The 26,625-nt window shown below is 37.6% G+C and overlaps 1 protein-coding gene across 1 annotated transcript in view; it reads left to right on the forward strand.

Moving 5' to 3' along the window:
- Positions 1–26,625, forward strand: part of nsun2 (NOP2/Sun RNA methyltransferase 2) — a 56,949-nt gene that overhangs the window by 22,426 nt on the left and 7,898 nt on the right. The window contains exons 2-13 of the mRNA XM_048608648.1: positions 2,138–2,209; positions 3,774–3,858; positions 6,805–7,000; positions 8,289–8,363; positions 12,283–12,413; positions 12,795–12,868; positions 13,281–13,411; positions 15,264–15,360; positions 16,582–16,709; positions 17,852–17,944; positions 21,392–21,527; positions 22,524–22,604. Of these exons, the coding sequence (XP_048464605.1) occupies positions 2,138–2,209; positions 3,774–3,858; positions 6,805–7,000; positions 8,289–8,363; positions 12,283–12,413; positions 12,795–12,868; positions 13,281–13,411; positions 15,264–15,360; positions 16,582–16,709; positions 17,852–17,944; positions 21,392–21,527; positions 22,524–22,604 (1,299 nt within the window). The remainder of the gene's footprint in view (positions 1–2,137; positions 2,210–3,773; positions 3,859–6,804; positions 7,001–8,288; positions 8,364–12,282; positions 12,414–12,794; positions 12,869–13,280; positions 13,412–15,263; positions 15,361–16,581; positions 16,710–17,851; positions 17,945–21,391; positions 21,528–22,523; positions 22,605–26,625) is intronic.

Raw genomic sequence — 26,625 nt, forward strand, 5'->3', positions numbered from 1 at the left:
TCTCAGATTCTCCAGCACCTGCAGTTCCTACTATCTCTGAAACAAAATTAAATTGCTATTATGTTTATTGCATTTTTTGATATGCAGAAACCCTAAATCAAATGAGGTAATATTGGTAATTTTGCACTTAAATCTGTACTGTCCAAAAGATCTTGAACCTAATACAGCATAAACTCAAATTTCAGATCTCCTCTTCTTTGCAATTGCTCTGTTACTGCTTTGACTATTTATTTGCTCTTCTTCATTCCTTTGAAATGAAAGGGAGGGAAGAGATGTACAGAAACATGCAGTATGGTTACCCAGAACTTGTATTGGAACTATTGATTTTCTCTGTACATTATATATAAAGACCTGCATTTGGGTAAAGGAAGAACAATTTCAAGGTTTACAAATGATACAAAAATTGGCAACCCAGTAAAGTATGAGCATGTTAATGGAAGACTTCAGGAGGACATGGGTAAGGTGGAAAGGCACTTTGCAGATGCAATTAAATGTTTACCAAGTAATGCACTTGGGAAAAATAATATAGGGAGCAATTAACCTAAAATGATCAGTGGGACCTAGGAAGTGCAGGGCAAGTTGAAAATACAGTTAAGAAAGCATATAGGATACCGTCTACATTTTCCCTACATTCAGAAAAGCATCTAGTCACCACTCCACTTTGCCTCTAATTCCTAAACAAATTTTGTTCCCGAGTTACCATTGTCTTTTGAACATCTTGCACATTCATTTCCTGAATCAGACTGTTAGGAGGTAGTTTATAAAATGCCCTTTGAAGATGGCTTAAATTAATTAATGTCACAAATGTAGGAATTCAGAATACAGTTATACCTGCAACAGATGCAACAATACATTGTCTTTGTTAAACTTCCCTTTTGCTGAAAATAACTAAAAAAATAGCAAATAAGTATATAATAGTTGGCTTTATAAATAGTGGGTATTGATTACAAAAGCAAGGAAGCCCATTAACCTGTTGCAAATATTTAGTTAAGCTTTGGCTAGAGTATTGAGTACAATACTGGAGGCCACATTTCAGGAGTAGGATACAGGGGAGTCTACCAGCATGACACCAATGATAAGGGACTTCAGGTAATTTGAGAGATTTGGAGAAGCTGAGATTGACCCTATTTCATCCGTGTCTTAGTAACCTCTAGGCTCCAGCACACTTGGCTGGCCTCCCATGCTCAACCCTCCTTAAACATGAGGTCATCCAAAATTCTGCTCCTGTCCTGATTTGAGTAAGTCCATTCACCCATCAACACTCTGCCTTCTTACCTGCATAGTCTTCTGGTTAAACACCATCTCTGTTTTAAATTTTTTTAATCTTTATTTTGATTTCTCTACATGGTTTTGCCTCTGCCTATCTCTGTAGCCATTCAGTTAGTTCTGGTCCCTCCAGCATCATCAGTTTCAATCTTTGCACCATGATAGCTGTCTGTCAGGTGCAAGTTGTCTTTATATTTCTGTGTGTAGCTTGTGTCGAATTTTGTTTTGTGACAATTTTGTGAGCCACCATTGTGCACACTGTTGCATTTATGTGTAATACAATAAGCACAAGTTATTGATGAAATAGCAGAGACGATAAAATATGGCCTTGAGAGAAATGCAAATTATGAAGGATTGTGATAGAGCAAATAGGGGAAAAAAAAACTGTTTGCTTTGGAGAATAGGTCAGTAACCAAATGTCATAGATATTAGACAAAAATGCCAGTGGACTAGAGAATATGGAAAAATTTCTTTACACAGAGTTGTCAAAATCTATAACATTCTACCTGAAATTGCAATGAATCACTTTCCATAGAAAATTTTACAAAGCAATTGGAAATATAATTAAATGTGTCTCGGTCACAAACTGAGGTGTAGGGAATATGTTTAGACAGCTATTTTAAAGAACTGGTAAAGACATGATGGGGTCAATTGCTACCTTCTTTGTAAGATTTATGATTTCATAAAATTACAAAATTAAATGTGCATATAGGGTAAGTAAAAACATGCCATGTCCAAATTAATCCTGATAAATACTTTATCAGTTAGTCTTCAATTGTTTGAATTGTGGGCCATTTCATTTATTTTGAATTGTACTGCTTTGGGGCTAGAACATACTTTCAGTTGTATAATTTTTCTCTGCTTTTTCTAGGGGAACATCAGTCGCCAGGAAGCTGTCAGTATGATTCCTCCTTTGCTGCTTGATATTAAGGCACATCATAAGGTACAATAGATACTTCTAATATAGGAACAACAATTCAATGCAGAGTAGTACAAAAATAAGTTAGATAACTCATCTGAAGCCAGTATTTCAAAATAAATTGAAAATCACTAGAGGGTGCAGTTGTGCTGTGGCTTTTGAGGCACTGACCCAAAGTTACTTAACAATGTCAATAGCAAAATGGCAGTGCAGTACAGTACTGAGGCACTGAAATGTACTATAGTATGTTAGTTGAGTTTGCATGGAGTAGCTTTGTAGCCTAGTTCATTTCTGTTACCGGAAGCTGTGGACCAGTTTGTACTTTGAATAAGCTAATATGATTCCACGAAAATGAGCAGTGCCTTTGAAAGTAGATTCTCTATAAAGCAAAAGTAATTATTCTACTAAAGGCTTGTAAAGCTCATCAAGCATTGAGATAGCCATGTAGTGTTTCCTGAAGTTGCATTGAGGTAAAGCCAAATAATTGCTTCTCTATGCAGTATATTAGTGTGCCAGCTGGCTTCTTGCAATACTTGAACAACTTGCAGACTTGTCTGTTTTGTTTATTGATGCTGGTGTGCAAATTATCTAATTATTTTTAGTTTCACCATTTTACATACTGGACTTGTATGCAGAAAGTTTGGGTTGCAAGTCATCTGTGATGTCTGATATGTGGAACTGTCCATAATTGAAAGATGGAGGAATCCAGGAGAAAAATTCAAATAGCATTGACCAAAGTAGGGTTAGAGAAATTGGAGTCATACCCATTAATGTTTTTTTTAGTGTGCATGTGCAGCGGTTGCAAGAGCAGCCTCCCCAGATGTGAAAGCAGATCTTAAGTTTATAAAAAAAAATTTGCACTTTATATAGGCTTTGGAGGAATCGAAGTGAGAACTATTTAGTGCGAAAGAGCAAATTTTTAGCTGTAAAGGAGATGTGCAAAATGCTTAGGGACAAAGCTGTATAATAATCAAAATGTGGGAGATTAAGGTTAGAGGTGGTGGCTGTTGCTTAGAGTTGGAAAGAACAGATCTTAAACCTCCTGTTTGTAAACTTCTCTGTAATCTTATTTGTTCTGTAATGATGTGGTCATCAAGATGTAATTTATGCATTTCCTTAGAATGGAAATGATTTAGTTTGTGATTTATGATTTTTGTGAAAATTGGGCAAGTTGTAAAATTCCATCTTCAAAATCTATTGCTGTAAAGCAACATTTGGCTTTTTCACACCTAATCAGTGACTTTAAACTACATGCATGAGTGAAGTGCAAAAGTATAATCCTTGGGCAGTTTGTGATTCGTGAACCTAAATGTTTTGAGCCCTTTTGTTTTCAGTCCAGTCTATTCAGAGATTATTTTGACATGATTCTTCCTAACTTAATGCAATTTTCAAACTAATAATAGTATTTCTTTCGCAGGTAAAACAATTGAAATGCTATCAATGAATATTTAATTCTCCATTTGAAGTGTTTGGCCTTTCAAAATTTAAATTGTTGGATTTTATTATTGTATACTATTTATGTGTTTGTATCCTTGAAGTTGAATTATGATGTAAATTGAGTGAACAAGTCAAAGTTGTCCCTTGTTAGATTCTCGATATGTGTGCAGCACCCGGATCAAAGACTGCTCAGCTGATTGAGATGCTGCATTCTGACATGAATGTTGCTTTCCCAGGTAATTTTTTTTTTCTGATGGGAGGGCATTCAAACTCTACAGTGTCAAGGTCTCTATTATTTCAAATGTCCCTCTGAAATTGCTGTACTAATATGTTGAATTATAAAGCAATGGACAAAAAGGCAACCAGATGTAAAATACTATTTGTTACAGTGTTAAGTTTTCTGACCCTGTCTTCTCTTTTGTTTTTAGAAGTTTATACACAAACTGATGTGCATTTTTAATGCACTTTATTTCTCTCTTTTTTTTTTTCCATTTTATGCACTTAAAAGTTTACTACTAATGCAACTGTGCAAAACTAGAAGGCAAACATTCATTATTCTTAGTTGAATTCTCTTCCTGATTTTATTTGGTCTAATTGAAATTATTAATATATTGTCCTTCCTTATTTCTTGCAAAATGTAACTTAAGATTTCTGTCATCATTGCTTATTGTTTTTGCAAAGAAGTGTTGAATGTAAATTGGTTTTGAGCAACAATTATTATTAATGACAAGTGGGAGGCTTCATCTGCTCTTTGCATATTGCCAGAAGCATGTTCCAGCTTGATGCTATTGCTAAAACTGTTTAAATTTTAATGTTCAGTCTATTAAGAATATTACCGTTTTTATTCATTATTCAGATGGAGAAGTGGTGAGTTGAAGATGCAGATAGGAAAGATTACTGCTGAGCATATGCACGCTGTATTTGTAATCATTTACTGATCACCATGTCTTATAATAAGTCAGATAATACACTTAGGAACAGATTTAAGTTGTAGACAAAGTAAATTGAATTTGAGATCTGATTTATTTTTCTGGGAAGTTGGAGATCAACTTTGCCATTGTTGAGAAGGCAAACAATTGAGCAGAGTCCATGAGTTGTAATTTTGTCTTATTTGATTCAAGGGTACACCCTAATTCTGTTAATGATTTCTGCCACAGTTTGTCATATAGGGGTATCCCCGTAGTAGTGATTATAGTAAGAGTTATAAATGCAAAAAGAATGCTACTTTTATTTGTTTGTTTCAACGTCACAGTCTTCTATCTCATGTTGCACTAGATGAAGCTGAAGTCAATTTCCTTTTTGTTTCTAGACTAATATTACAAGCAGTGTATGAAGACAGTAAAAGGGATGGGATATGGAATGTAAAAAAGTGAACTAAGAGCCGTTTATTAAGGATTATTCAACTGCGATTTGAGTCCTCTTTGGGTGGCGGAAGGGAGAAGTTCAAGTATTGCTGTAAAGGACACTCTGTTAACGTTTTGTACTCAGTACGTTTCTCAAGGATGTGAATGAAAGGGAAAACCATAATTTCATATTGTATGAAAGGAGAGTACTGATTGGCATGTGTACTCTGGTAGAGGTGTTTCCATGGAAAATGCACACATGAATGATATTGGTGAATGACAGCGGCTAGGTTTGGGTTACATTTTAAACCAGGCAGGTTGATTCTGATTGAACAACTAATGGCTGTTATCTGTTTAAGTTGTAGCAGGTGCGACATGTACATCTGTAAGCAAAAAGTCAGGCCATGTGTGTTAATACATTTAGCATCCAGTACATACAAGTATACCATACTGGCAATCCTGAATTAGTTGTCAGCGTATTTCTTTACATAATTGGGATTATTCAGTAAATGCTGTCCTATTACAGAATCACATCTGAAGCTGGAGACTTTATTGTGAATTTTGCATCTGTGTGCTGGTTGGTTGTGGTCAATATCTTGTTTGCTGCGAATAGTTGAAGAGTTGTACAAAATCCTGGTTGGAGACTACTTTGAATGCTGTGAGAAGATCCAGGCACCACAATTTAGGAAGGATATATTGGCTTTGGACGGAGTACAATGTAGCTTTACAAGAATGATATTTGGACTTCAGGCATTATGTTATGAGAAGAGATTACACAAGTTAGGCCTGTTTTCTTTAGAATTTAGAAGGTTAAGGGGTGATCTGATCGAAGCCTTCAAGATATTAACAAGAAAAGACAGTAGATAAAGATCAACTATTTCCACTGATGAGGATTTTTGAACTTGGGGTCATAACCTAAAAATTAGGGTCAGACCATTCAGAAGAGATGTTAGGAAGGACATTATACACAGAGGGTGGTAGATGTTTAAATGTTGTTCCATAAATGGCAGTGGATGCTAGATCAATTATTAATTTTAAATCCGAGATTGATAAACTTTTGTTAAGCAAAGATATTAAGGAATATAGGCCAAAGTCAGGAATATGGAGTTACGCCACAGATCAGCCATGACCTCATTGAATGGCAGAACAGGTTTGAAGGACTGTTCCTGTAAGCTGTTTGATTTGATCTGCCAGTCTTCGGAACATGTGGCCTATCTATTTGGTATCATACCAGAAACAAAAACAGAAGTCACTGGAAAAGCTCAGCAAGTCTGGTAGTGTCTGCGAAGAGAAATCTGTTAACGTTTCTGGTCCAGTGACTGTTCTTTCTGAGGCTGCCAGGCTTGCTGAGCTTTTCCAGCAATTTCTGTTTTTGTTTCTGATTTATAGAATCTGCAATTTTTACAGTTTTTATTCGGTATTGTACCGGTACTGAAATTCATCTATGATATTACTACTGTGTGTGAGGCAAAATGTTTTGCCTTAACTGTAGCATTCTTTAAAAGTGAGCATTGGTCAAGAAATTGCCCTTAAAAATTTGAATCAATCTGCCTGACTTAAAATGCAAACAAAACCAGACCATTAACTCTCAGTCAACGTTAACTGATGTATTTTCCATGGAACTTGCCAACCAATCAGCGCACTCCTCTCATACAGTATAAATGTTTCCCCTTAAATTAGTAGTTATGTGAATTGTTCTGTTGAGTGCTTTGGCAGAATGTATTTATTCAGCAATACTCAAGTTCTGCATGATCACACAACCTATTTCATGTATTTTGTTCTGCTGTCCATTTCAATCGTGGAATTTGATACTAATATTTTGTTTCTTTGTTTTATAAGAGGGTTTTGTAATTGCTAATGACGTTGACAACAAGCGGTGTTACCTATTGGTTCATCAGTCAAAGCGCTTGCATAGCCCTTGTATTATGGTGGTGAATCATGATGCATCGAATATACCAGGATTACAGATGGCGGACGCTGATGGTCAAAGGAACATTCTCTTCTATGACAGGATTTTGTGCGATGTACCATGCAGGTACAGTGGTGTGAATGCCATAAATGTGTTACTATCTTTTTATTTGGTAGCAGAACTTCCTTTTATTTACAGCTTAATATCCTACAGCTGGCTGCATTCCTTTCACAATTAGAAATTTCCATACTGACTCATGGTAATTTGATAATTTCCTCTTCAAAATCCTCATCTACATATTGCACTTATCTCCTTCATTATTACAAAGAAGAAATGTAATTCTCTGCATTTTGTGTGTCTCTAGTTTGCCCTTTTAGTTATGCTTCATAATTGGAAGTAAGCGTTATAAAACTCTGAAGGTGAACCAGTAAATGTAAGGTTACTTAAAGTTTAAAATTTTGTGAGCATTTGGTGTATGCTAATATGACTGTAGTGCTTCTGAGAAATAATTAGTTATACAAAACATTAAGGATCTACTTAAATGGCCTGTTGTAGGTAATTTGGGTTCATTGTTTTGAAGGAGATGAACAAAAGTAAAATCTCAGAAATAAGCATTTTAAGGGAGGTTAAAATCCAGTTGTTTCTCTGTCTATATATTCAAAATGTGTATTTATAGTTTCTTTCAGATATGCTTTAATGTAGTTGAAAAGTTGTGTAAAAGTAGCCAAGATTTTTTCTCCTCTTATAGAGAATATATCTTGACCTTTGCTTTGTCTCCCTAGATATAATGTAATCAATGGTGAATTTCTCTATTTTGAGCCAATCTTTCGAGCTGTGCCATTGTATTCCTTAAATGTGGAATTCTGTCAAGAAAAGCCATTTAATCTGTACCAGACACCGAATTTTGAACTTTTACCATTTGACTGCTTAAAGTGCTGAATTTAGTACTTAGTCGGAAAGGGACTAGTGAGAGATTCCTTTATCAGGGATTTTTGTCATGGAATTTGCTGCCAGGCGTGAGCTTCCTGTAGTGCAGAACAGTTTGCATGAGGCTTTGTTTTTCATTGAGCTGCAGCATCCAGTCAATTGATGTTTGGGGTGCCCCGAATTAAGAACGTTCGTCCAGGGCTATCATTTTAAACCTCCAACTTGAGCATCTCTTGTATTATGAACATTTTATATTGTCCTGCATCGTGTTCTGACTTGTATACAAGTCGACTTGCGAGCACACTTCAGAACAGAACCTGTTTGCAACCCAAGGACTGTGTATATTTATTTCATGGCACTAGCCTGTCCTGCAAGGGGAAATTCGGTGACGTGAAAGTATAGTCATTGAATTTGAACAGCCTGTACAATGTCTGTCTGTTAACTTGTCTTTTCAAATTTTGAGAATGTGCTTTTTTTACGATTATAGTGGTGATGCAACCTTGAGAAAGAATATTGATGTGTGGAAGAAGTGGACAACCAGCAACAGCCTCCAGTTGCATGGGTAAGACTGTTAAAGCTTCTAAGTTGAGGACATCATCTTGTTTTCTCTATTTATTTCTCAAGGAATAAGTCTTTTGTTAGTATGAGCATTGATATTTGGTTAACAGTGGCACGTAAGATGACTGATTTATGTGGAATAATGTGGAAAGAATGTTCGCTCCTCTCAGGATGGAAACGGGGCGCTGTTTTAAAATTAGGAGTTGGCCTTTTTGAATAGAGATAAGAGTTTTTTGTTCTGCCAGTTTGCAACACGCTCAGAAGGTGCTGGAGGTGGAGTCATCTAATATTTTCAAAGCAGAGGTCGATTCGTAGAATCATAGAAACCCTGTAGTGTGGAAGCAGGCTATTCAGCCCATTGAGTCCACACCGACCCTCAAAAGAGCATCCCACCCAGTCCCACCCCCTACTCTATCTCTGTATCTCCCACCCTAGACACTATGGGCAATTTAGCATGGTCAGTCCACCTAACCTGCACATCTGTGGACTGAGAGGAAACCAAAGCATCTGGAGGAAACCCACGCAGATATGGGGAGAATCTTTGCGGAGTTTGCACAGAATCCCCCAAGGCCAGAATCGAACCCGGGTCCCTGGCTCTGTGAGGCAGCAGTGCCACTGAGCCACCGTGCTGTCCAAAGTTTCAGTTGAGGGACTCAAAGGTTATTGGAGATGGAATGTGGAATTGGATGTGCAACAGATCAGCCATAATCTTATTGAATTGTGGAGCAGTCTTAAGGGACTGAATTGCCTACTTCTGTTCCTAGTTTGTGATCTGCATAGAAAGGATGAGGTGCTGGAGATTAGGATTTCAGAAGCTGTTTAATGTTAACCCAAGTAATTAACTGAGAATAGACCAATGATGTAGATGGTTATTTAGTAGAGTGGTGGTATGCAAAAGGCATTTTGGTGAAATCCAGTGATATATGGAGTTCCACAGTGGTCAGTACTGGGGCTGCAGTTAAAGGTGCAATATTATACAGTTCTGCTTGCTGTCCAGCAAAACTGGCCTCCTGATAAGCAGAACTTTGTCCCCTATTCCAGTATCTAGGAGAAATGACAAATGTTTCTCTATTTATCAGCATGTTCCTTTTGATAGAGGACTTTATGTCCCCTGAAAACAGTCGGTTTGCTCTGTCGGCTGGAGGGTGGTTTGCAATGCAGAGTGATGCCAACAGCGTGGGTTCAATTCCTGCACTGGCTGAGGTTACCATGAAGGACTCTTCTTCTGAGCCTCTTCTCTTCCTGTGGCATCTCTCTCTTAACTAGAGAGCAGCCCTGTGGTTTATTAGGACTATGATGACTTTATCTTTGTATTCCTTGCCTTTAGTCTCTGTGTAGTCAGCTTATCTTTACCGTAATTATTCTTGACATTTCATAAACATTGAAGTCAAAATAATTTATATATCGCTTTTTTTATATTTTGTTCTTTAATGGGATGTAAGCGTCGCTGGTGACACCAGTGTTTGTTGTCCATCTCGAATTACCCATGAGAACTTGGTAGTAGTGTCATCATCTTAAGCCATAGCAGTCTACCTGATGTAAGTGACTTCTGTTAATTGTTCTTTCTGGGAAGGAGTACCAGGTATTTGTCCCCATGATCATGAAAGAATGGCTTATGAAGTTGTTTGCAATCCATTATGGAATGGTACGTGCTGATACAAAGACCAGTAGTTATCTATTATCCGTTATAAAAGATTTAATAGCAAAAGTAGAGTTGCCATAGTCCACAGAATCCCTACAGTGTTGAAAGGGACCGTACAACAAGGTGGCAGGCAGTATTTTTTCTTTATTCATTCATGGAATGAGGGCGTTGCTGGCTAGGCAGCATTTATTGCCCATTCCTATTTGCCCAGAGGGCAGTTCAGAGTCAACCACATTGCTGTGGGTCTAATGTCACATGTAGGCCAGCCCAGGTAAGGATGGCAGTTTCCCTCCCTAAAGGACATTAGTGAACCAGATGGGTTTTTCCTGACAATTGACAATGGATTCGTGGTCATCGTTAGACTGTTAATTACAGATATTTATTGAACTTAAATTCCACCATCTGCATGGCGTGATTTGAACCCAGGTCCCCAGAACATTGTCTGGGTCTCTGGATTAACAGTCCAGCGATAATACCACTAGGCCATCACCTCCCCTTGACCAATGGGGTACTGTAGGATTCAGTGCTAGGACAATAGCTATTCACAATATGTATTAATCATTTAGGTAAGGGAATTAAATATAATACCTTCAAGTTTGTAGATGGTACAAAGCAGTTTAAGGGTGCTGTGTACCCCATTTAGGACTGAGATGGGGAGAAATTTCTTCACCCAGGTAGTGATAACCCTGTGTAATTCTCTCTCTCACAAAAAGCAGTTGAGGCCAAAAAATTGAATGTTTAGAAGAAGATAGGTAAAGTTCTTAGGACTGAAGAGATCAAAGGGTCCGGGAAGAAAGTGAGAACAGAGTACTAAGTTAAATAATAAGCTACAATCTTATTGAATGGCAGAGCAGGGCTGAATGGCTTATTTTAGCATACTTCAGATCTTGCTGCATTGCTCCTCAGTAGGTGTCGTGAATGGTGCTGAGCATTGTATAATCACCAGTGAACATCCCACTTCTGACCTTATGATGGAGAGACATTAATTGATAAAGCACCTGAAGATGTTTGCACCTGGGATGTTGCTGCAGGAGTTCCTGAGGACAGTGTCCTGCAGTCTGATTGGCCTCCTACAATAACAACTTTCTTCATTTGTACCACAATTGACTCCAGCCATTGGAGAGTTTACCCTCTGATTACCATTCACTTAAATTTTACTAGGACTCCTAGATGCTGCTGTAGGTCACCTGCTACCTTGATGTTAAGTGTGGCCCACCTTTTGAAAATGAGCTGTTTTGTCTATGTTTAGCCAAATTTGTAATGAGGTCGGGGCTTTGTGGCCCCTGCAGAATCCAAAATGCGGTTGGGTGTGCAGGTTATTGCTGTCTACATGCCACATGAAGACACTTTCGTTCACTTCAGTGATCAAGAGATGACTCAAATAGTACCTGGCAGAATTACATTTTGAATATTTTGATGGACAGGGTATATCTGGTCTATTGTCCACAATGTCTACTAGATACAGGTGTTGCAGTTGTGCTGGAACAGCCCAGGTAGGGACAGCTAGTTCTGGAGAATAGTATTTCTGCCAGGATGTTGTTCATACCCATACATTTTGCTGTAAACAGCAAATTGTTGATTCAGAATTCAACTATTTTTGTAATGTCACATGAAAGACTGAAGTCTGGCATGTAATGCTGATTACCTCAGGAGGAGACCAAGATGGATCATTGACTCAGCACATCTGGCTGTGGCTGTAAGTGGTTGCACATCCTTCCATCTTCTGCATTGATGCATCCCCCATGTTGAGGGTGGAGATACTTGTGAAGCTGCCTGCTCAGTTTAGTTGTTTAATTGTCCACCATGATTCAAAACTGGACATTGAAAAGAATTGATATGATCTGTCGGCTGTACGATTGTTTAATCTGCCTTTGGTATGAGCTTTTACTGTTTGTCTTGTAGTTTCTGTGCTGTATGATGCCGTGTCTTTATTGTAACAGATTTTATGAAAGACCCAGTCATTGATGTGCAGATACTATCTGGTGCAATGAAAATCAGTTTTTGTACGTAGTTAATAAGTACAAATTAATTATTTTGAAATTTTTGAGATTGTGAACGTGTGTCTGTACAGGAAATGCATTTTGGACTCAACCAATTGTCTTAGGATTTTTTAGTGTCTGGCTTCTTTCCTCAAATATTTGGTTTGTATTATAGAAGCTGATCTTACCAAAACTAGCATTGTTTTGTGTTCTATTATAATTTATTTGCTTTTTGTTTAGTTCTGATTTATGGAAGCACTTTGTAGAGCAAATTATTTGTCTCATGAACTGTTATGTCTAAGCTTACAGCAAAGAATTGCCATCCGTGGTGTCGAGCAGTTAGCAGTTGGGGGCAGAATGGTTTACTCCACCTGTTCTCTGAACCCTATTGAAAATGAAGCTGTAATAGCAACTATTCTTGGGAAGAGTGAAGGTGAGTAAGTTGAATGTTTGCATTAAAGCAATTTTGTTCAAAATAAAATTTTGAAATCATTTTTTTAATATATGATAATACATGTAACCTATAATACTTGCTGCGGAGAATACCTTAAAAGATTTCTACTTTGCAGTAATTTTAAAAAGAATAATCCTAAGAGGACAAAGTTTTGTTACCTTTTAACTACTGAAGACTTATCTTCGGTTAAATTTCATTTATAATTTAGGTTAGGAACTTACAAGTCTTCAGAAAACTGGCATATCTCATTATTGGTTTGAGAGTAATGAGAATCCTATAAATTGTTTTATGAGACTGGGCAGGGAGGAGGTATAAAACTTTGCACTCCAAAACAGTTGACAAAATGCTAATTTGTTGTAGGAATTCTTGAATTAATTGATGTTTCATCGGAGTTGCCAGGGTTGAAGCGAATGCCTGGCTTAACATCATGGAAGGTAATTTGTTTGTGCTGAAACTCATCAACCCTTTCCCCTGTTCAAAATTCTCTAAACTGTCAGGTTGTTAAAATGTAGAACTGCTGTGAATCATTCATTTAAAACTTTCAACATACAATTGAAGCTTCTTTTCAGTTAAAACTAGAAGTGTGGAACTTTGTAATTTTACAACTGAAAGGAGAGCATTGGAAAAATATTGAATTTGAATTAGAATTAGAATTAGAGTCTTCACTCACTTTTCTACATGCTGTGTTTTGCCTTGCTTTCATTTTCCCCTGGTGCAGTACAAACATTGCTGATCTTGGCTCACAGCGGGGTAGGGTGGGAATGGAAAGAAGTGTGAAGGTACAAAGATTGTGTATTTTAAATGTACTTAAGCATTGCTTATTTCTTTGATTGTGAACTTTGTCAGGTAATGACAAGGGAAGGGCATTGGTATGCAGAGTGGTCAGAAGTGCCAGAGAATAAACAGACTCAGATCCGTCCCACAATGTTTCCAATCAATGACCCTGAGAAGCTCAAAGCAATGAATCTGGAAAGATGGTTAGTAGTATTTAGTTCTTGTAACATTACTACAATGGTGTATGCAATGTTTAAACTAGAAATTTTAACTAAATTGTGGATATTCCTCTAGAAGAACATTAATTCATGAATTGAGTGTTTTCATTTAATTGATTGGTGGAGTAACTTGGATGTCCGTGATTAATAAAATCATTAACCTATCGTTACAAAATACAGAAGGCGTTTTCTTCCATTATGGCATGTTAACTTTGTCAATGCTCTTATTTTAAACTGTTGTAACACATAGTCATAACAAAGAAAATTCTATATGAAAAACAAAATTGGCTAACCTTTCCTAAGTACATCTGCCTCATTCACTGAAGTGATTCATTGACTTGTAGATGTTCACGGTGCTGAATGAGGCTATTCAGCCCATATGTTTGTGCTGATCAACAAAAATCTGACTGCACTAATCTCATTTTCCTGCACTTGACCATCAACTCAAATGTGTGTATGAACACTACCTAAATGTTACCAGAATTTCTGACACACCAGCCTGGGCAGCATCTTCTGTGCACCCTCTCCAGTGCAGTCACATCTCTTCTATAATGTGGTGACCAGAACTACAACCAGTATTCCAGTTGTTGCCCATCCAGCATTTTATATAGTTCCAGCATAACTTCACTGCTTTTGTATTCTGTGCCTCATTTAATTAAATCAAGCACCCTGTACGCTGCCTTGACCACCTTAGCTGCTTGCCCTTCTACTTTCAGTATCTTCGAGGGTCCTAACGTTCATAGTATAATCTCTTGCTTTGTTAATTCTCCTGACTGCATTTTTGCACTGTTCTGAATTCCATTTGTACTGCTCTGTCTTCTTGACCAATCCATTGCCGTAACCACAGGAGGATATCAATCCCCCTCACTACTTACCACGCTATCAATTTTTATGTCCGCTGTGAGCTTCTGCATTATAATCTCTACAGTTAAGTCCAAATCACTAATGTACACTAGGCACAGCAGAGGTCCCAGGACTGAACTCTGAGGCACCCCACTAGAAACAGACTTCCAGCCACAGAAGTATTCCGCTACCATCACCTTTTGCTTCCTGCCCCTCTGCCAATTTTGTATTCAATGTATCATTTTACCTTGGAACCCAGGGCTCTTACTTTCTTGACCAGTCTGCCATGTACGACCTTATCAAAAACCTATCTAAAGTTCATGTAGCTGACATCAAGTGCATGACCTTGATCAACACTTCTGGTTACCATCTCAAAATTTGATCACGTTTTTCGACCACGACCTTTCCTCAACAAGTCCATGCTGTGACTATCCCTAATTAATTCATGTCCCTCCAAGTGCAGATAACTCCTGTGCCTTAGAAGTCTTCCTAATAACTTTCCCATAACTGGGTGATGAAACATGTTTGTGTAAACTTTTAAGCATGCAGCTTAGTTTTTAACTGTAGTCTATGTTCAAATTGCATAAACTATAATCTTAATTTTTTGGAGGGTAATTTATTTCTCAATGTGCACGTCAGTCACTGGGCCAGCATTTGGTGGTGAGTTCCCACCTTGAACTGGTGTGCAGTCCTTGTCTATCTTGGCAAATTGCTTGGATTTCGTATTTTGGTCAGGCCTAGTGTATTGCAAGATACTGATAATTAAGAGGATAATAAGCACCCTTTTACCTGCATGAAAGTATCATAACTTCTGATTCCTTTCCATACTTATTGGCATGTTGGTTGCAAAGAGAATAAAATTGCAAGCCTGCTTTTGACAAGGTTATGTATATTTGACAATACTACATTTAACTTGTATGATAATTGTACTTTTCTTCCAGATGAGTCAGTTACGGTGTCACTTACCTTCTATAACAACTGAATTTATTTACAGCATTAGGGTGCTTCCTCACCATCAAAATACTGGAGGATTCTTTGTTGCTGTTTTGGAGAAAAAGGCTCCAATGCCTTGGAACAAGTGTGAGTCAAAGGTATGATAGTGTGCTTGTTTGAAATATTTGAATAATTGCCTTTGTACTTAAAATGTTCTACATGCTTTATTTTTGTTCTTGGCTTTTACTGTTCCAGGCATTTAGCAAGACAATGGTACTCGGGCAGTATTCCCGCCTCTGCATTACATATTTGATTGAGAAAGCATGAGAGTGCCCAGGTTATTGCCAGTTGAACAGAATTCCAATAAGATTTACAGGACTTCTTTTTACTAATTACCTCCTTCACTCTTCTGTCTTCCCCCTGTCCCTCCTCTCGCGCTCTCGCTCTCTCCAGCCCGTGATGATGTAAGCATCACTAAGGTGCCTGAAATTATTGTCCTCATTTTTGTTATACTGTCTGTGTGGTGGTGTTCAGTTTATCCTTGAAGGTTATGCTTTGTGAAGTTTTGTTTTGCTTTGAAGCTGGGTGAGGAATGTTAAAGTAAAGGATATGATTAATCATTATGTTGTGTCCTATTTAAGAGCAAATTAATCCTCTTTTATAACGAGGATTTGTTTTGTATCTGACATCTGTGTATTAAATCTGTTATGTACACTTTATTGCAATAATGTCCTTTATCTCTGCTCTACAAACTGTTTTTGATACCACACAGATAAGGACGTTAGCCCCACTGGCACAGCTTGGTTGCTAATTGCCTGGATATCTTGCAAATTGAACTCTTAAACATATTCTGATCAGTTTCATATCTGCCAATTAAAGGCTTCAGTGAATCTATGTCTAGCATTATATCAGACTGGCTAATGGGCTCTAATTGAAGCTGTACATATGTAGGATGCATGATTTGTGTTTTCAAAAAAGATTGCATGGAATTAAAATGAATTCAGTCCACTAAAGTACTGGGAAAATTATGGAATCATCTAAAAATGGATTTTCATATCTTCCAGCCCCTGTAAACCACTGATCCAAGAAAATCCCTTTCAAGGTTTGGGTTGATGGGGCCCAACAGTCTTTCAGCCACAGTCACCCTTCTGCCTCTTGTAATATGTATTCTAATTATCCCAGACACTGATTTTTTTGGAAACAATGAAAGGATAACATATAAGTTTGAAGATACCAAGTCCTTAAAATGGCTGGAGTCTGTTCATGGTTTCCCAATCTGAAACACAATACTGATGGGAGAGACTGAAAATGAGTGGGGATTGAGGACCAACCTTTCTTGAGGTAATTGAGTAAATGTTTTAATCTGTATCTTTTGGCAGCTGAGACATAAAGGAGTGGTGGCTGATTCCCTAATTAAAGGCACTGATGAGAAATCTGCAGAAATTGAAGAAATTAAAAAAAACGAAGAAGGTGAAGAAACATCAGCCAGCAAAGACGGTATTTGTTGGTAAGTTGAACCATAATTTGTGGAGCTCATGAAACATTTTATTCCAGTGTAATTTGCCTCTTTTATGTTTTTTTACTGCTTGGTGCAGAAGTGGTATGGTGTCTTAGTTTTTCAAGGGCTACAGCAGCGATTCACGTTGAGGGACTGCATACTGTAGATTTGAGCTGGTGAACTGTCTGATGAGCTTAAGTATAACTCCTGTAACTGAGGGAGACCGGGTTGAAACTTTCATGTTGGAAAAGGAAAATCTGAAGTGTATTCCTGTTATCGGACAGCTTGACAAATTGATGAGAGCCAAGAATCATGTTACAAGCATTTATTTCATGCATACACAAGGAAAGGCAGTTTTATCATGTGAAGTGCAAAACTATTTGTGAAGAGTTACAGACAACTCCAAGCTTTATACAAAAATATTCCAATATATGTGTTGCAATACCCACATTTCTTTGCCCATGTGTCTTACATTATTGACTCTGTTTCCCCACAGTTTTCATAAGCCATGCCTGCATTTTACCCAAGACAGTCACTTGCTGATAGTGCAACCCCTATACTCCTAACCTGCCTTTGCACTATACATCTATAATTCTCCTTGTCTTTTATAGTAAGGTTGAAAATTTAACCCTTGGCTAACAAACTGATTCAATTCCTTCAGTTGCTTTGGAATGTTTTGTTTCAAGGCATTAATTGTATTAGCATTGTGTAAGTTAACTACCTCAATTAAAGTTTGAGTTGTGATCCAGGGAAACTGTAAAATGTACATGTTTTAGCTTTCCTTTGCCCTTCTTAAAATCTGGCGCAATCACCTGTTGGCTTTCAACTTCCATGGTTGTGATTGACTGCTTTTTCAAACTCTTATTTTAGTGCCCATTCTTCTTCAGTGTATTTATCAAGTCAAGGTAATGCCCATGTAATTTCCTGACTTTCCTCTATCAGAGTCTTAGTTGGTAAATTGAAAGAATTTTAACTCTTCAAGTATTTTTAAATGCTGACAATAGTCTGCATAAAGCAATTTTATTTGCTGATACAAGTGAAAAGTAGAGGAATACTTTGAGTTGAATTGGGATGTTTCTTTTCTGCAATTTCTTGTAAATTTTGCCATAAAATAATTCTTGTGAAAATTCCTTCTTTTTAATTGTCTTTAGTCCGCCACCACCAAAGAAAATGAAACTGTTTGGGTTCAAAGAAGACCCCTTTGTCTTCTTGAGTGAAGATGATCCAATATTTCTACCAATTCAGTAAGGAATTTTTGACTTCTTTCTGTTTTCATGTCTGAATGGAAATGAAAGATTTAATAGTTACCAACAATTAAATTCTATTGGTTTGAGTCATACTGTGTTTTTGAACTATCTTCCATGAAGAGTAATGACAATAGCCACTTAGAATTAATACAAAGTCAATTTGGGATAAATTCAAATGTGAAAATATTTACCAAATGGAATATCATTAGGTAGCTAATCCATGAGCAGCATTGCCAGAGATTCAGTCCATAGGAGTCTGATTTCTTTATTATTTTAAATAATTTTATATTTCATTAATGGGATATGGATGTCACTACCTGGGTCATACCCCTCATTGCCCCGTGAATTGAGTGGATTGTTCGTCATTCCAATGAGGCAGTTAAGATTCAACCTCCGTAAGGTGGATTTGAAGTCATATGTAGACCAGAAAATGCAAGGACAACAGATATAATTGTCATACAAGAGACTATATTATTAACATTAAGCTAGCTTTTCACTAATTTTTTTTAACATTGAATTCAAATTTCACCATCTGCCCTGGTGTGGTTCAAACCCATGTCTCCAAAGCATTAGCCTGGGTCTCTAGATTACTTGTCCATTGGCATCAAAACTATACCACTGCCTCCTCCATATGTGTAGTAGGATAGTGAATAGTTAGATGATTGAGAGGCATAAGGGCTGGCGGCGGGTATGGTGGATGGAAATCTAAAACTGGAATAAGGTGCTTGATGGTGAATATGATGGATATTTTCACACCAGTTGATAAAAGGAAGTGCATAGTTTGGAGATAGGTTATGGTTAGTATGCAGGGTGGCTGTTGTGAACTGTGATGGGAAAGGTGCAAGCTGGTGTAGAGGATGCCCTACAGTTTGAGGTAAAATATTTAGGATAACCTTAGATTCAGAATTTGGATTCCAGGACTGAGGCTGTATCAATTTGCTTAATTAATTCATGGGGCACATCAGAAACTTTAATTTCTAGCTGTCTGGCTATCATGAAAACCCCAGTTACATCTGTTGAGACAATATACAGATTCATTAAGTATAAGAAAAGGCCCTTTGGCTCACCTAATATATGCCACCTGACATAATACCAAATTACACCAATCCTATTTACCTGCATTTGGTCCATAGCCGATATGCCTTGGTATTGCAAATGCTCATCCAGATGTTTCTTAAATACTACAAGAGTACCTGCTTCCACCACCCTCTCAGGCAGCATGTTCCATATTTCTACCACCCTCTGGGTGAAATAATTTTTTCTCAGATCTTCTTTAAACCACTTAAACTTACGCTCTCTGGTTTTAGAGGAAATGATTCTCACAGTTGACTCTGTATCTGCCTCTCATAATTTTGTATACCATAATCAGATCCTCCCTCAGCTGCCTCTGTTCTAAGGAAAATAAACAGTCTATGCAATCTGTCCCCATAACTGAGACTTTTCATTCCAGGCAGAATCTTGGCAATTTCGTCTGCACCCTGTCCACTGCCGTCATGTCCAATGACAGTGTGGCGAGTAGAACTGCACACAGTACTTCACCTGTGGCCTAACTAATGTTTTATAAAGTTGTAACAAGACTTCCTTGCTCCTATATTCTATGGCCTGGCTAATGAAGACCAACATCCCATATGCCTTCCTCTCTACCCTGTCTACCTGTGCTGACACCTTCACCGATCTATGGACTTGTACACCAAGGTCCCTTTCTTCAAATCTCTAGGAATCTACTGTTCATTGTTTATATCCTTCCCTTTTTGAACTCCCCAAAATGCATCACCTCACACTCAACAGGATTAAATTCCAGTTACCATTGCTTTGCCCAATCAACCGGCTGATCAGTATCAGAGTGCAGCCTGAGACCATCTTTGTGACTATCATGAACAACAACAATTTCTGTCTGATCTATAATTTATTAATTAAACCTTCTACATTGGCTTCCAAGTCGTTAATGTATATAACAAACCGCAAGGGTGCCAGCACCGATCTCTGTGGTAAACCACTGGTCACAGGCTTCCAATCCCAAAAGTAACCTCTCGCCCCTGCAATTGCATGTGAAACTTGTGTACCTGGGAATGTTGCACTCCCAGTCCTGTCCTGCCTTCAGCCTTGTTTCAGTGATTGCAACAATATCACATTCCCACATGCTTATCAATGCTCTAAGTTCATTCACTATACCATTCATGCTCCTTCATTAAAAGTAGATACAGTTTAGCTTTGTGGACCACCCATGCACGCTGTCCTGCCCATATCTTCGCCTGCTGGACTGACTCAGCATTCCTTGTATGTCTGATTGGCATATCATATCAAAAATCAATAGCCCTGCCCCCTATCCTATCCCCTTTAGCCATGCGTTGATCTGACCCGTCTTCCTATTCAACTACTCAGTGGCTGTATAAGTTTTAACATGCAAATGTTCTCAGAAACTCTTATTTACATACAAAGCTGAAAAATGATATTAAAGTATGTTTGTATATATTTACTATCAAAACAGTTGGTTGTGGAATAGCTGGGATTTGGAGTTCAAAGTGAAACTGAGTGGTAAATATATGGGCATAATCTTAAAATTTGAGCTCGGCCATTCAGGAGTGAAATTGAGAAGCACTTGATCTCACAGCTGTTAGTGGAAATCTGGAACTTGCGTTTTTCCCTTCAAAAGACAATGGACATTTAACATAAAAACAAATGAGTACCAAAGGCAGGTAAATGGAATTCAAATAAAGATCACCTATAATCCAGTCGAATGACAAAATAAGTTGAGGTTCTGAATATCCTACTTATTAGAATCAAACTGTTCTTAAAATGGCACAAATATTGTCCATTAAATATCATGGAATAATCACAAAGCAATTCAAAATTAGGAAATATGAGAACTGGAAGTACAGGCATTGGAAAGAACTTTTATCTGTGTGTAATGTTTGTCTGTAAATTTAGATTTGATGATTTAACTTGTTTCTATTCGGCAACACCTTGCAGTTCATTTTCCTTCTCGAATTGCTATGTCATCTACAAGTCACCTGTATTCCTTTGGTAGTTGAAGCTAACCTGTTCCTTGCTGTGTTAGACTAATGGTGTTTGCAAAAAATAGTCACAGCAGTGCAGTTGTCCAAATCTTCAGTGCGGATAAATGCCAATTATTTCAGTAATACATCTTGTGTTAAACTTTGGAACAGCTTCTGGATTGGAATGTCCAACTTGCTGATTAATCTTATCAAGGCTGTGTGCTACACAATATACAAGTCTAATCAAACTGAAGAATAATTGAAACATTAAATATAAATATTTTTGTTACGAACATGCCCATTAAACTCAAGTATTTCAAACACTGAACTCTACAGATTTTACTGGGTGTATTTGTCTATGTTGTTGGTACGGATGTCCTGTTAAATTGTCTGCTGTGTAAGAAAAATATGAGACATTTTATCAAAATACTAAAACAATTTTTAATAGGAAATTTTATCAATTGGATCCATCTTTTCCAAAGTCGAATGTCCTCACTAGAACGCATGAGGGAAAGAAGCGTCACCTCTACATGGTTTCAAAGGAACTAAGAAATGTGCTTCTCCATAACAGTGAACGAATGAAGGTTGTTGACAGTTTCCTCTTGCTTTTCTGAAAAAATTTCTAGCTTATATTGGTAGGCTTTTGGAGTCATTAAAAATTTTCATTTGCGGAAGTCTCTTCCTAATTTGTCATGCATTTACTTGTTAAAGATTGACTTGGGCTGTGAAAGGCACTCTGGTTCAGTCTTCGGGCTTGAGATATGTTTGTCAACGGATTTGCTTTTAAAGCCTATTTTCAGCTCACGAGAACCCTCCCTTAATTAGTTATTCACACATTAGTAATGGTATAACAGATTTTTTTTAAGGAATGCTAAGGAGGGGGAAATATGACTAGCAAAACTGAGCTGTTCATGTCACCATGGTTATATGGTTCATGAGAAAAGTGGTTCCTGAATTATTTTACAATTCTAATTAATTGTTCACCATGATGAGATCTGAAAACCCAAGTAACTGGGCTGTCGTGGTCGAATACCACCTATTCTTTGATATTTGGAGTTTAACAATATATGAATGTTTACATGTTAAACGTAAAACCTTTCACTCAAACTGTCTCTTCCTTGGTCATTTTTGTATGTGCCCAAATGTTCTAAGTGTTCATGCCTACCTGTGTCGAATTAAACATTTATACCCTCTAACTCCCTTCCTTCCTTCCTTCCTTCATCCTATCTCTTCACCTTTTTCCAACCAATGAATCTCTTCCAGATGTTCCACTTATTTAATTTCGGCCTTCTTTCTCTTCTCTCCCCTCTTCCAAATTCCTTTTCCACCTGTTGTTGAGGGCAGTGTCTTCAGCTGAATCTGCTCACCAGTGTTCACTGTCTCATCTTGTTCCCACTATCTCTTTTAGAGATTTAAAAACAGTTAAAACCCGACTCTTCAATACTTATTATCTTGTTATCTCCCTTGAAATTCTGATGATTTACAAATTATACTTTGGCATTTTATTTTGAAGACATTGAATGTTTTTAAAATCTTTATTATTTGGAGGCTGCTGTGATACAGCTGTTTTATTCTCCTAGGTGATTAACATGGGAATTAAAGTTCTGAGTCGCAATAATGATGGGGAAGAATTTGGCTGTGCCTTCAGGTTAGCGCAAGAGGTAATGATATCTTTGTTATTTGCAGATTATCTGTGGTAGTATAATAACTTTTTTGTTAAGGTTTGAACAGAAATAACTTTCCCCTCCTTTTGGCAATTAGTCAGTTAACTTTGCAGTGCGTCTTTCATTACATAAATTAAGATTTCAACTAACAAAAAACTAAATGATTGTTGACTTCATTTTAAAAAACGTATAGGTCTTTACCAAAGCGGGCGCATTCAGATATTCGATCTTGTAACTTAACCTATGTAAACAGCATTTGGGGAATATTTCTAATGCTTCGCAATTACCTGTAATGTCTGTGAGTGGCACTGTGATCATTCTTTTAATCTCATCTGTAGTGTAATACTAAATATTTCTGTGAAGTTTTTGTCTGATTCTGACTGACAGTTTCCCCAAAAATCATCAGTATACTTTCTGGAAAAAAATTGTCACTTTTTTTAAAGTAAGAAGTTAGAATGTAATATTTCATGAAAATAGATTGTTTATTCACTGAATTGTCTTCAAAGTTTTAGCTTTTCAAGCCCTCATCCAAAAACCTGGACTTAACCATGTTGGTGCAATGAAAATTTAAATTGTACAGTCTGTGTATTCAGTATACCCTATCGCAAGATGCAGCAGAACTGTTGAAATATTTTTCTTGTTACTTCTGAATTATTCAAATGTCTAACATGCACATTTTAAAAACTTTGTTTAGGCAAAATTCCATTTGACTTTGTGTGTACATGAGAAAATTATAGTTCCAGTTATGCACCTCAAACCATTTTGTGTAATACAAGCTTCAGAGAGTGCATTACATTAAAAGACTCAAAACTTCCCTTAACCTTAGTTGAGTTCATTTTTCAAACAATAAGTTAGTTGGCTTTGAAACCAGGTATTTGTGACAATGATTGATTGTGATATTCGCAGTTGGTATTAGTGTAAGGACAGCTGCCAGATAAAGTGAATAAAAAAATCAGCCTTTAATTCACTCCTGGTTACCACTTGTCACTGTGACTATGAATTTAACATTTATGATTTTCTAATATCTTAATTGAAATTCTTGAATCATGTAACAAATTTAGTTGCATTTTGATAGCTGCAATTGTCAGCAATGATTTATAAGAATAACAATCATCTTATCAGTATATCCAGCCTGTAGCATCATTTGATTGGATTATGGCTGATCCATGCCACAGATCTGGTTATCCTTTATATTTCCATTTCCTTTGCACTCAGTTGATTAAAAGTTTATCAATCTTGAGTTTGTGACTTTCATTTGACGTTTTATCATCCACAACCTCTTGATAGGAAGTGTTTTTTTTAATCTCTGCATCTGATTTTCTGAAAAAAGTGCTCTCTAATGGTCAAGCTGTAATTTTTAAGAAAATTTCCTTTTTCTGGATTATCTACCAGGGCAGTAATTACTGAAATTAATCATTTGTCACTTCTGTCATTTTCAAGAACTTTAGTCACATCACTCTACAACTTGCTAAACTCCACAAGGTAAAATCAAGCTTAATAATGACTCTCAATCATCCAGTTTACAGCATGTTACAGCACACCTTTTTACGACAGATGGGTTTTGAACCTTGACCTTTTGGTCCAGCTGTAGGGACACTACCACTGCACCACAAGACCCCTCAAAATCAAGCTTATGCAAGCAGTCTTAATTTACCTTCTAAAATTCAGGTGTTATTTTGGCGACTGTGGGCTGTCCTCTTGCCCTGTGTAGTTTTCCTGAGAATTGGTGTCCATACCAACACAGTACTCCAGGTGGGATCTTGGTGGAAAATCATAAAATGTTTAGACTTTCTTGCACGTGGGACAGAGAAAGAGAGATGGGTGTTGTGGATTCCATCATTAAATATAACATTAATTATTTGGAACAATCCCTTTAGAAGTCACTAAATCATCACTGCCATCCGTGGGTCCTGCACCCAATATTGTCAAACCTTTGTCCCTTTTACTGACACATGAGGAATCTAGCAGCGAATGAAGCTTTGCATTCTAAGGGTAGTTGTACTAAATTGCAAATTCACCTTCTGGAAATACCTTGATTTGTGGTGGTATGAGATAAGTAGGACAATAGATAACTATCATAACCATGATAGCTGTGGGAGGGAGAGTTAACTATTCTAGCAAGTTCAGTAGCATCTGTGGAGTGAGAAACAAAGTAATCTCGGATTTAAGCTGCTGAGTTCTCCAGTAATTTCTGCTTTTATTTTGAATTTCCAACATCATCTGCAGTATTTTGTTTTTATTTGGATTAACCCATCTTACCATGGAGCAAGGACAGTCGCTGAAACTTTTTTTTAAGAAGGTTCTTGTTAAAATAAAATGAGGTTTACTTTTTCAAACTACTGTAAGTCGGGCTTCCCAGGCTTTTGGAAATCTGGTAGGTAAACAATCAAAAAGATGGGCTTGATCCCATGTTTTTAGAGCACCACCTGTGAGCCGAGAGATGGAATTGTTTCCCTCTGACGCAGCGAGTTACCCTGAATTGGAATTAATGTTTTTTAAACTTCAGGATGTGTTATTTTAAACCCTTGCCTCCCAAATGAGTGAATGGCTTGGAACAGATTCTCGCTGAAGTCGTTGGAAGTGGAACTAATGCAAATCAGAAGGATTTGTTTCAGACATTAAAATTTTGAGAAGCAGTATTTCAGACATGACATGCAGTAGATGGGGCATACTTTGGAGGGAAAAATTATTTGAATCTGTAATTTCCAAAACACTCCAGCACTGGGTTTCCCTTTGTATATTTTTTGGATCTGTTGCAGGCTATTTGATGGAGATTGATTGATTACTATGGTTATTCAGAAACTGTGATCATTTGTATCAGGATGCTTGAAGGAAGATTAGATTGACTGCTTCTTGTTTGTCTTGTAGCAGAATCCCTGCAGTGCAGAGGCATTTCGGTCCATTGAGTCTGCATTGACCCTCCGAAGAGCATTCCACCCCAGCAACCATGGACTGTTATTTAGCAGTGTCCTTGTGACACTTTGTCAGAGCCCATCTTGAAATCCAAATAGGTCATGTTCACTGGCTGTTCTCTGTTTAAATTGCTTCGTACCATCTCAAAAGAATTCTAAGAGTTGTCAGGCATCACCTCCCCTTGATGAAGCTGTGCCGGTTCAGCTGTACCATGCAATTCCGAGTTCCCAGCAATTTCATCCTTAATGATGGGCTCTTAAAATCTTAGCAGTGATCGAGGTCAAGCAAATTGGCCTATAATTTCCTGTCTTCTGCCTCTCTAGGCGTGTTACATTAGCCATTTTCCAGTCCTCTGGAACCCTCCCTGACTCTGGTGCTTCCTGAAAGATCAGCACCAATGCTTCTACAATCTCCTCAGCTGGCTCCTTCAGAACTCTAGGGTATAGTCCATCTGGTCTGGGTGATTTATCAACCTTAAGACCTTTCATTTTACCCAGCACCTTCCCCTTAGTGATGGCCACTACGGTCACTTCTGCCCCCTGCTGCTGTTGTTGTTCTGGTATGCTACTGGTGTTTTCCATTGTGAATACTGATGCAAAGTACCTACTCAGTTCCTGTGCCATTTCTTAATTCCCCATAACTACTTCTCCAGCCTCATTTTCCAGCCATCTAATATCCACTGTTGCCTCTCTTTTACCTTTGTTATATATCCACAGAAACTCTTAAATGTTCTTTTATATTACTACCTAGCTTACACTTGTATTTCATCATCTTCCTCCTTATTGCTTTTTTAGCTGTCCTTGGGTGGCTTTTAAAGGCTTCCCAATCCTCTGGCTTCCCACTTCACATTGTACGCCTTTTGCTTTTGTGCTGTCCCAGACTTGCCTTTTCTGCCATGGTTATTTTGTCCTCCCATTAGTATGTTTCTTCTTCTTTTGGGATGAATCTCTGCTGTGCCTCCCAAGTTATCCGGAAATCCCCAGAATTATCTAAATTATCCAGAGAAACTACTGCCATTATTGCTCCTCCAGTTTCTTGGCTACCGTTCCAATCAATTCTGGTCAGCTCCTCCCTCATGTCTTTGTGGTTGTCTTTACTCAATTGT

This window comes from Rhincodon typus, chromosome 2 (genome assembly GCF_021869965.1).
Source record: "Rhincodon typus isolate 14 chromosome 2, sRhiTyp1.1, whole genome shotgun sequence".
NCBI classification, from domain to species: Eukaryota; Metazoa; Chordata; class Chondrichthyes; order Orectolobiformes; family Rhincodontidae; genus Rhincodon; species Rhincodon typus.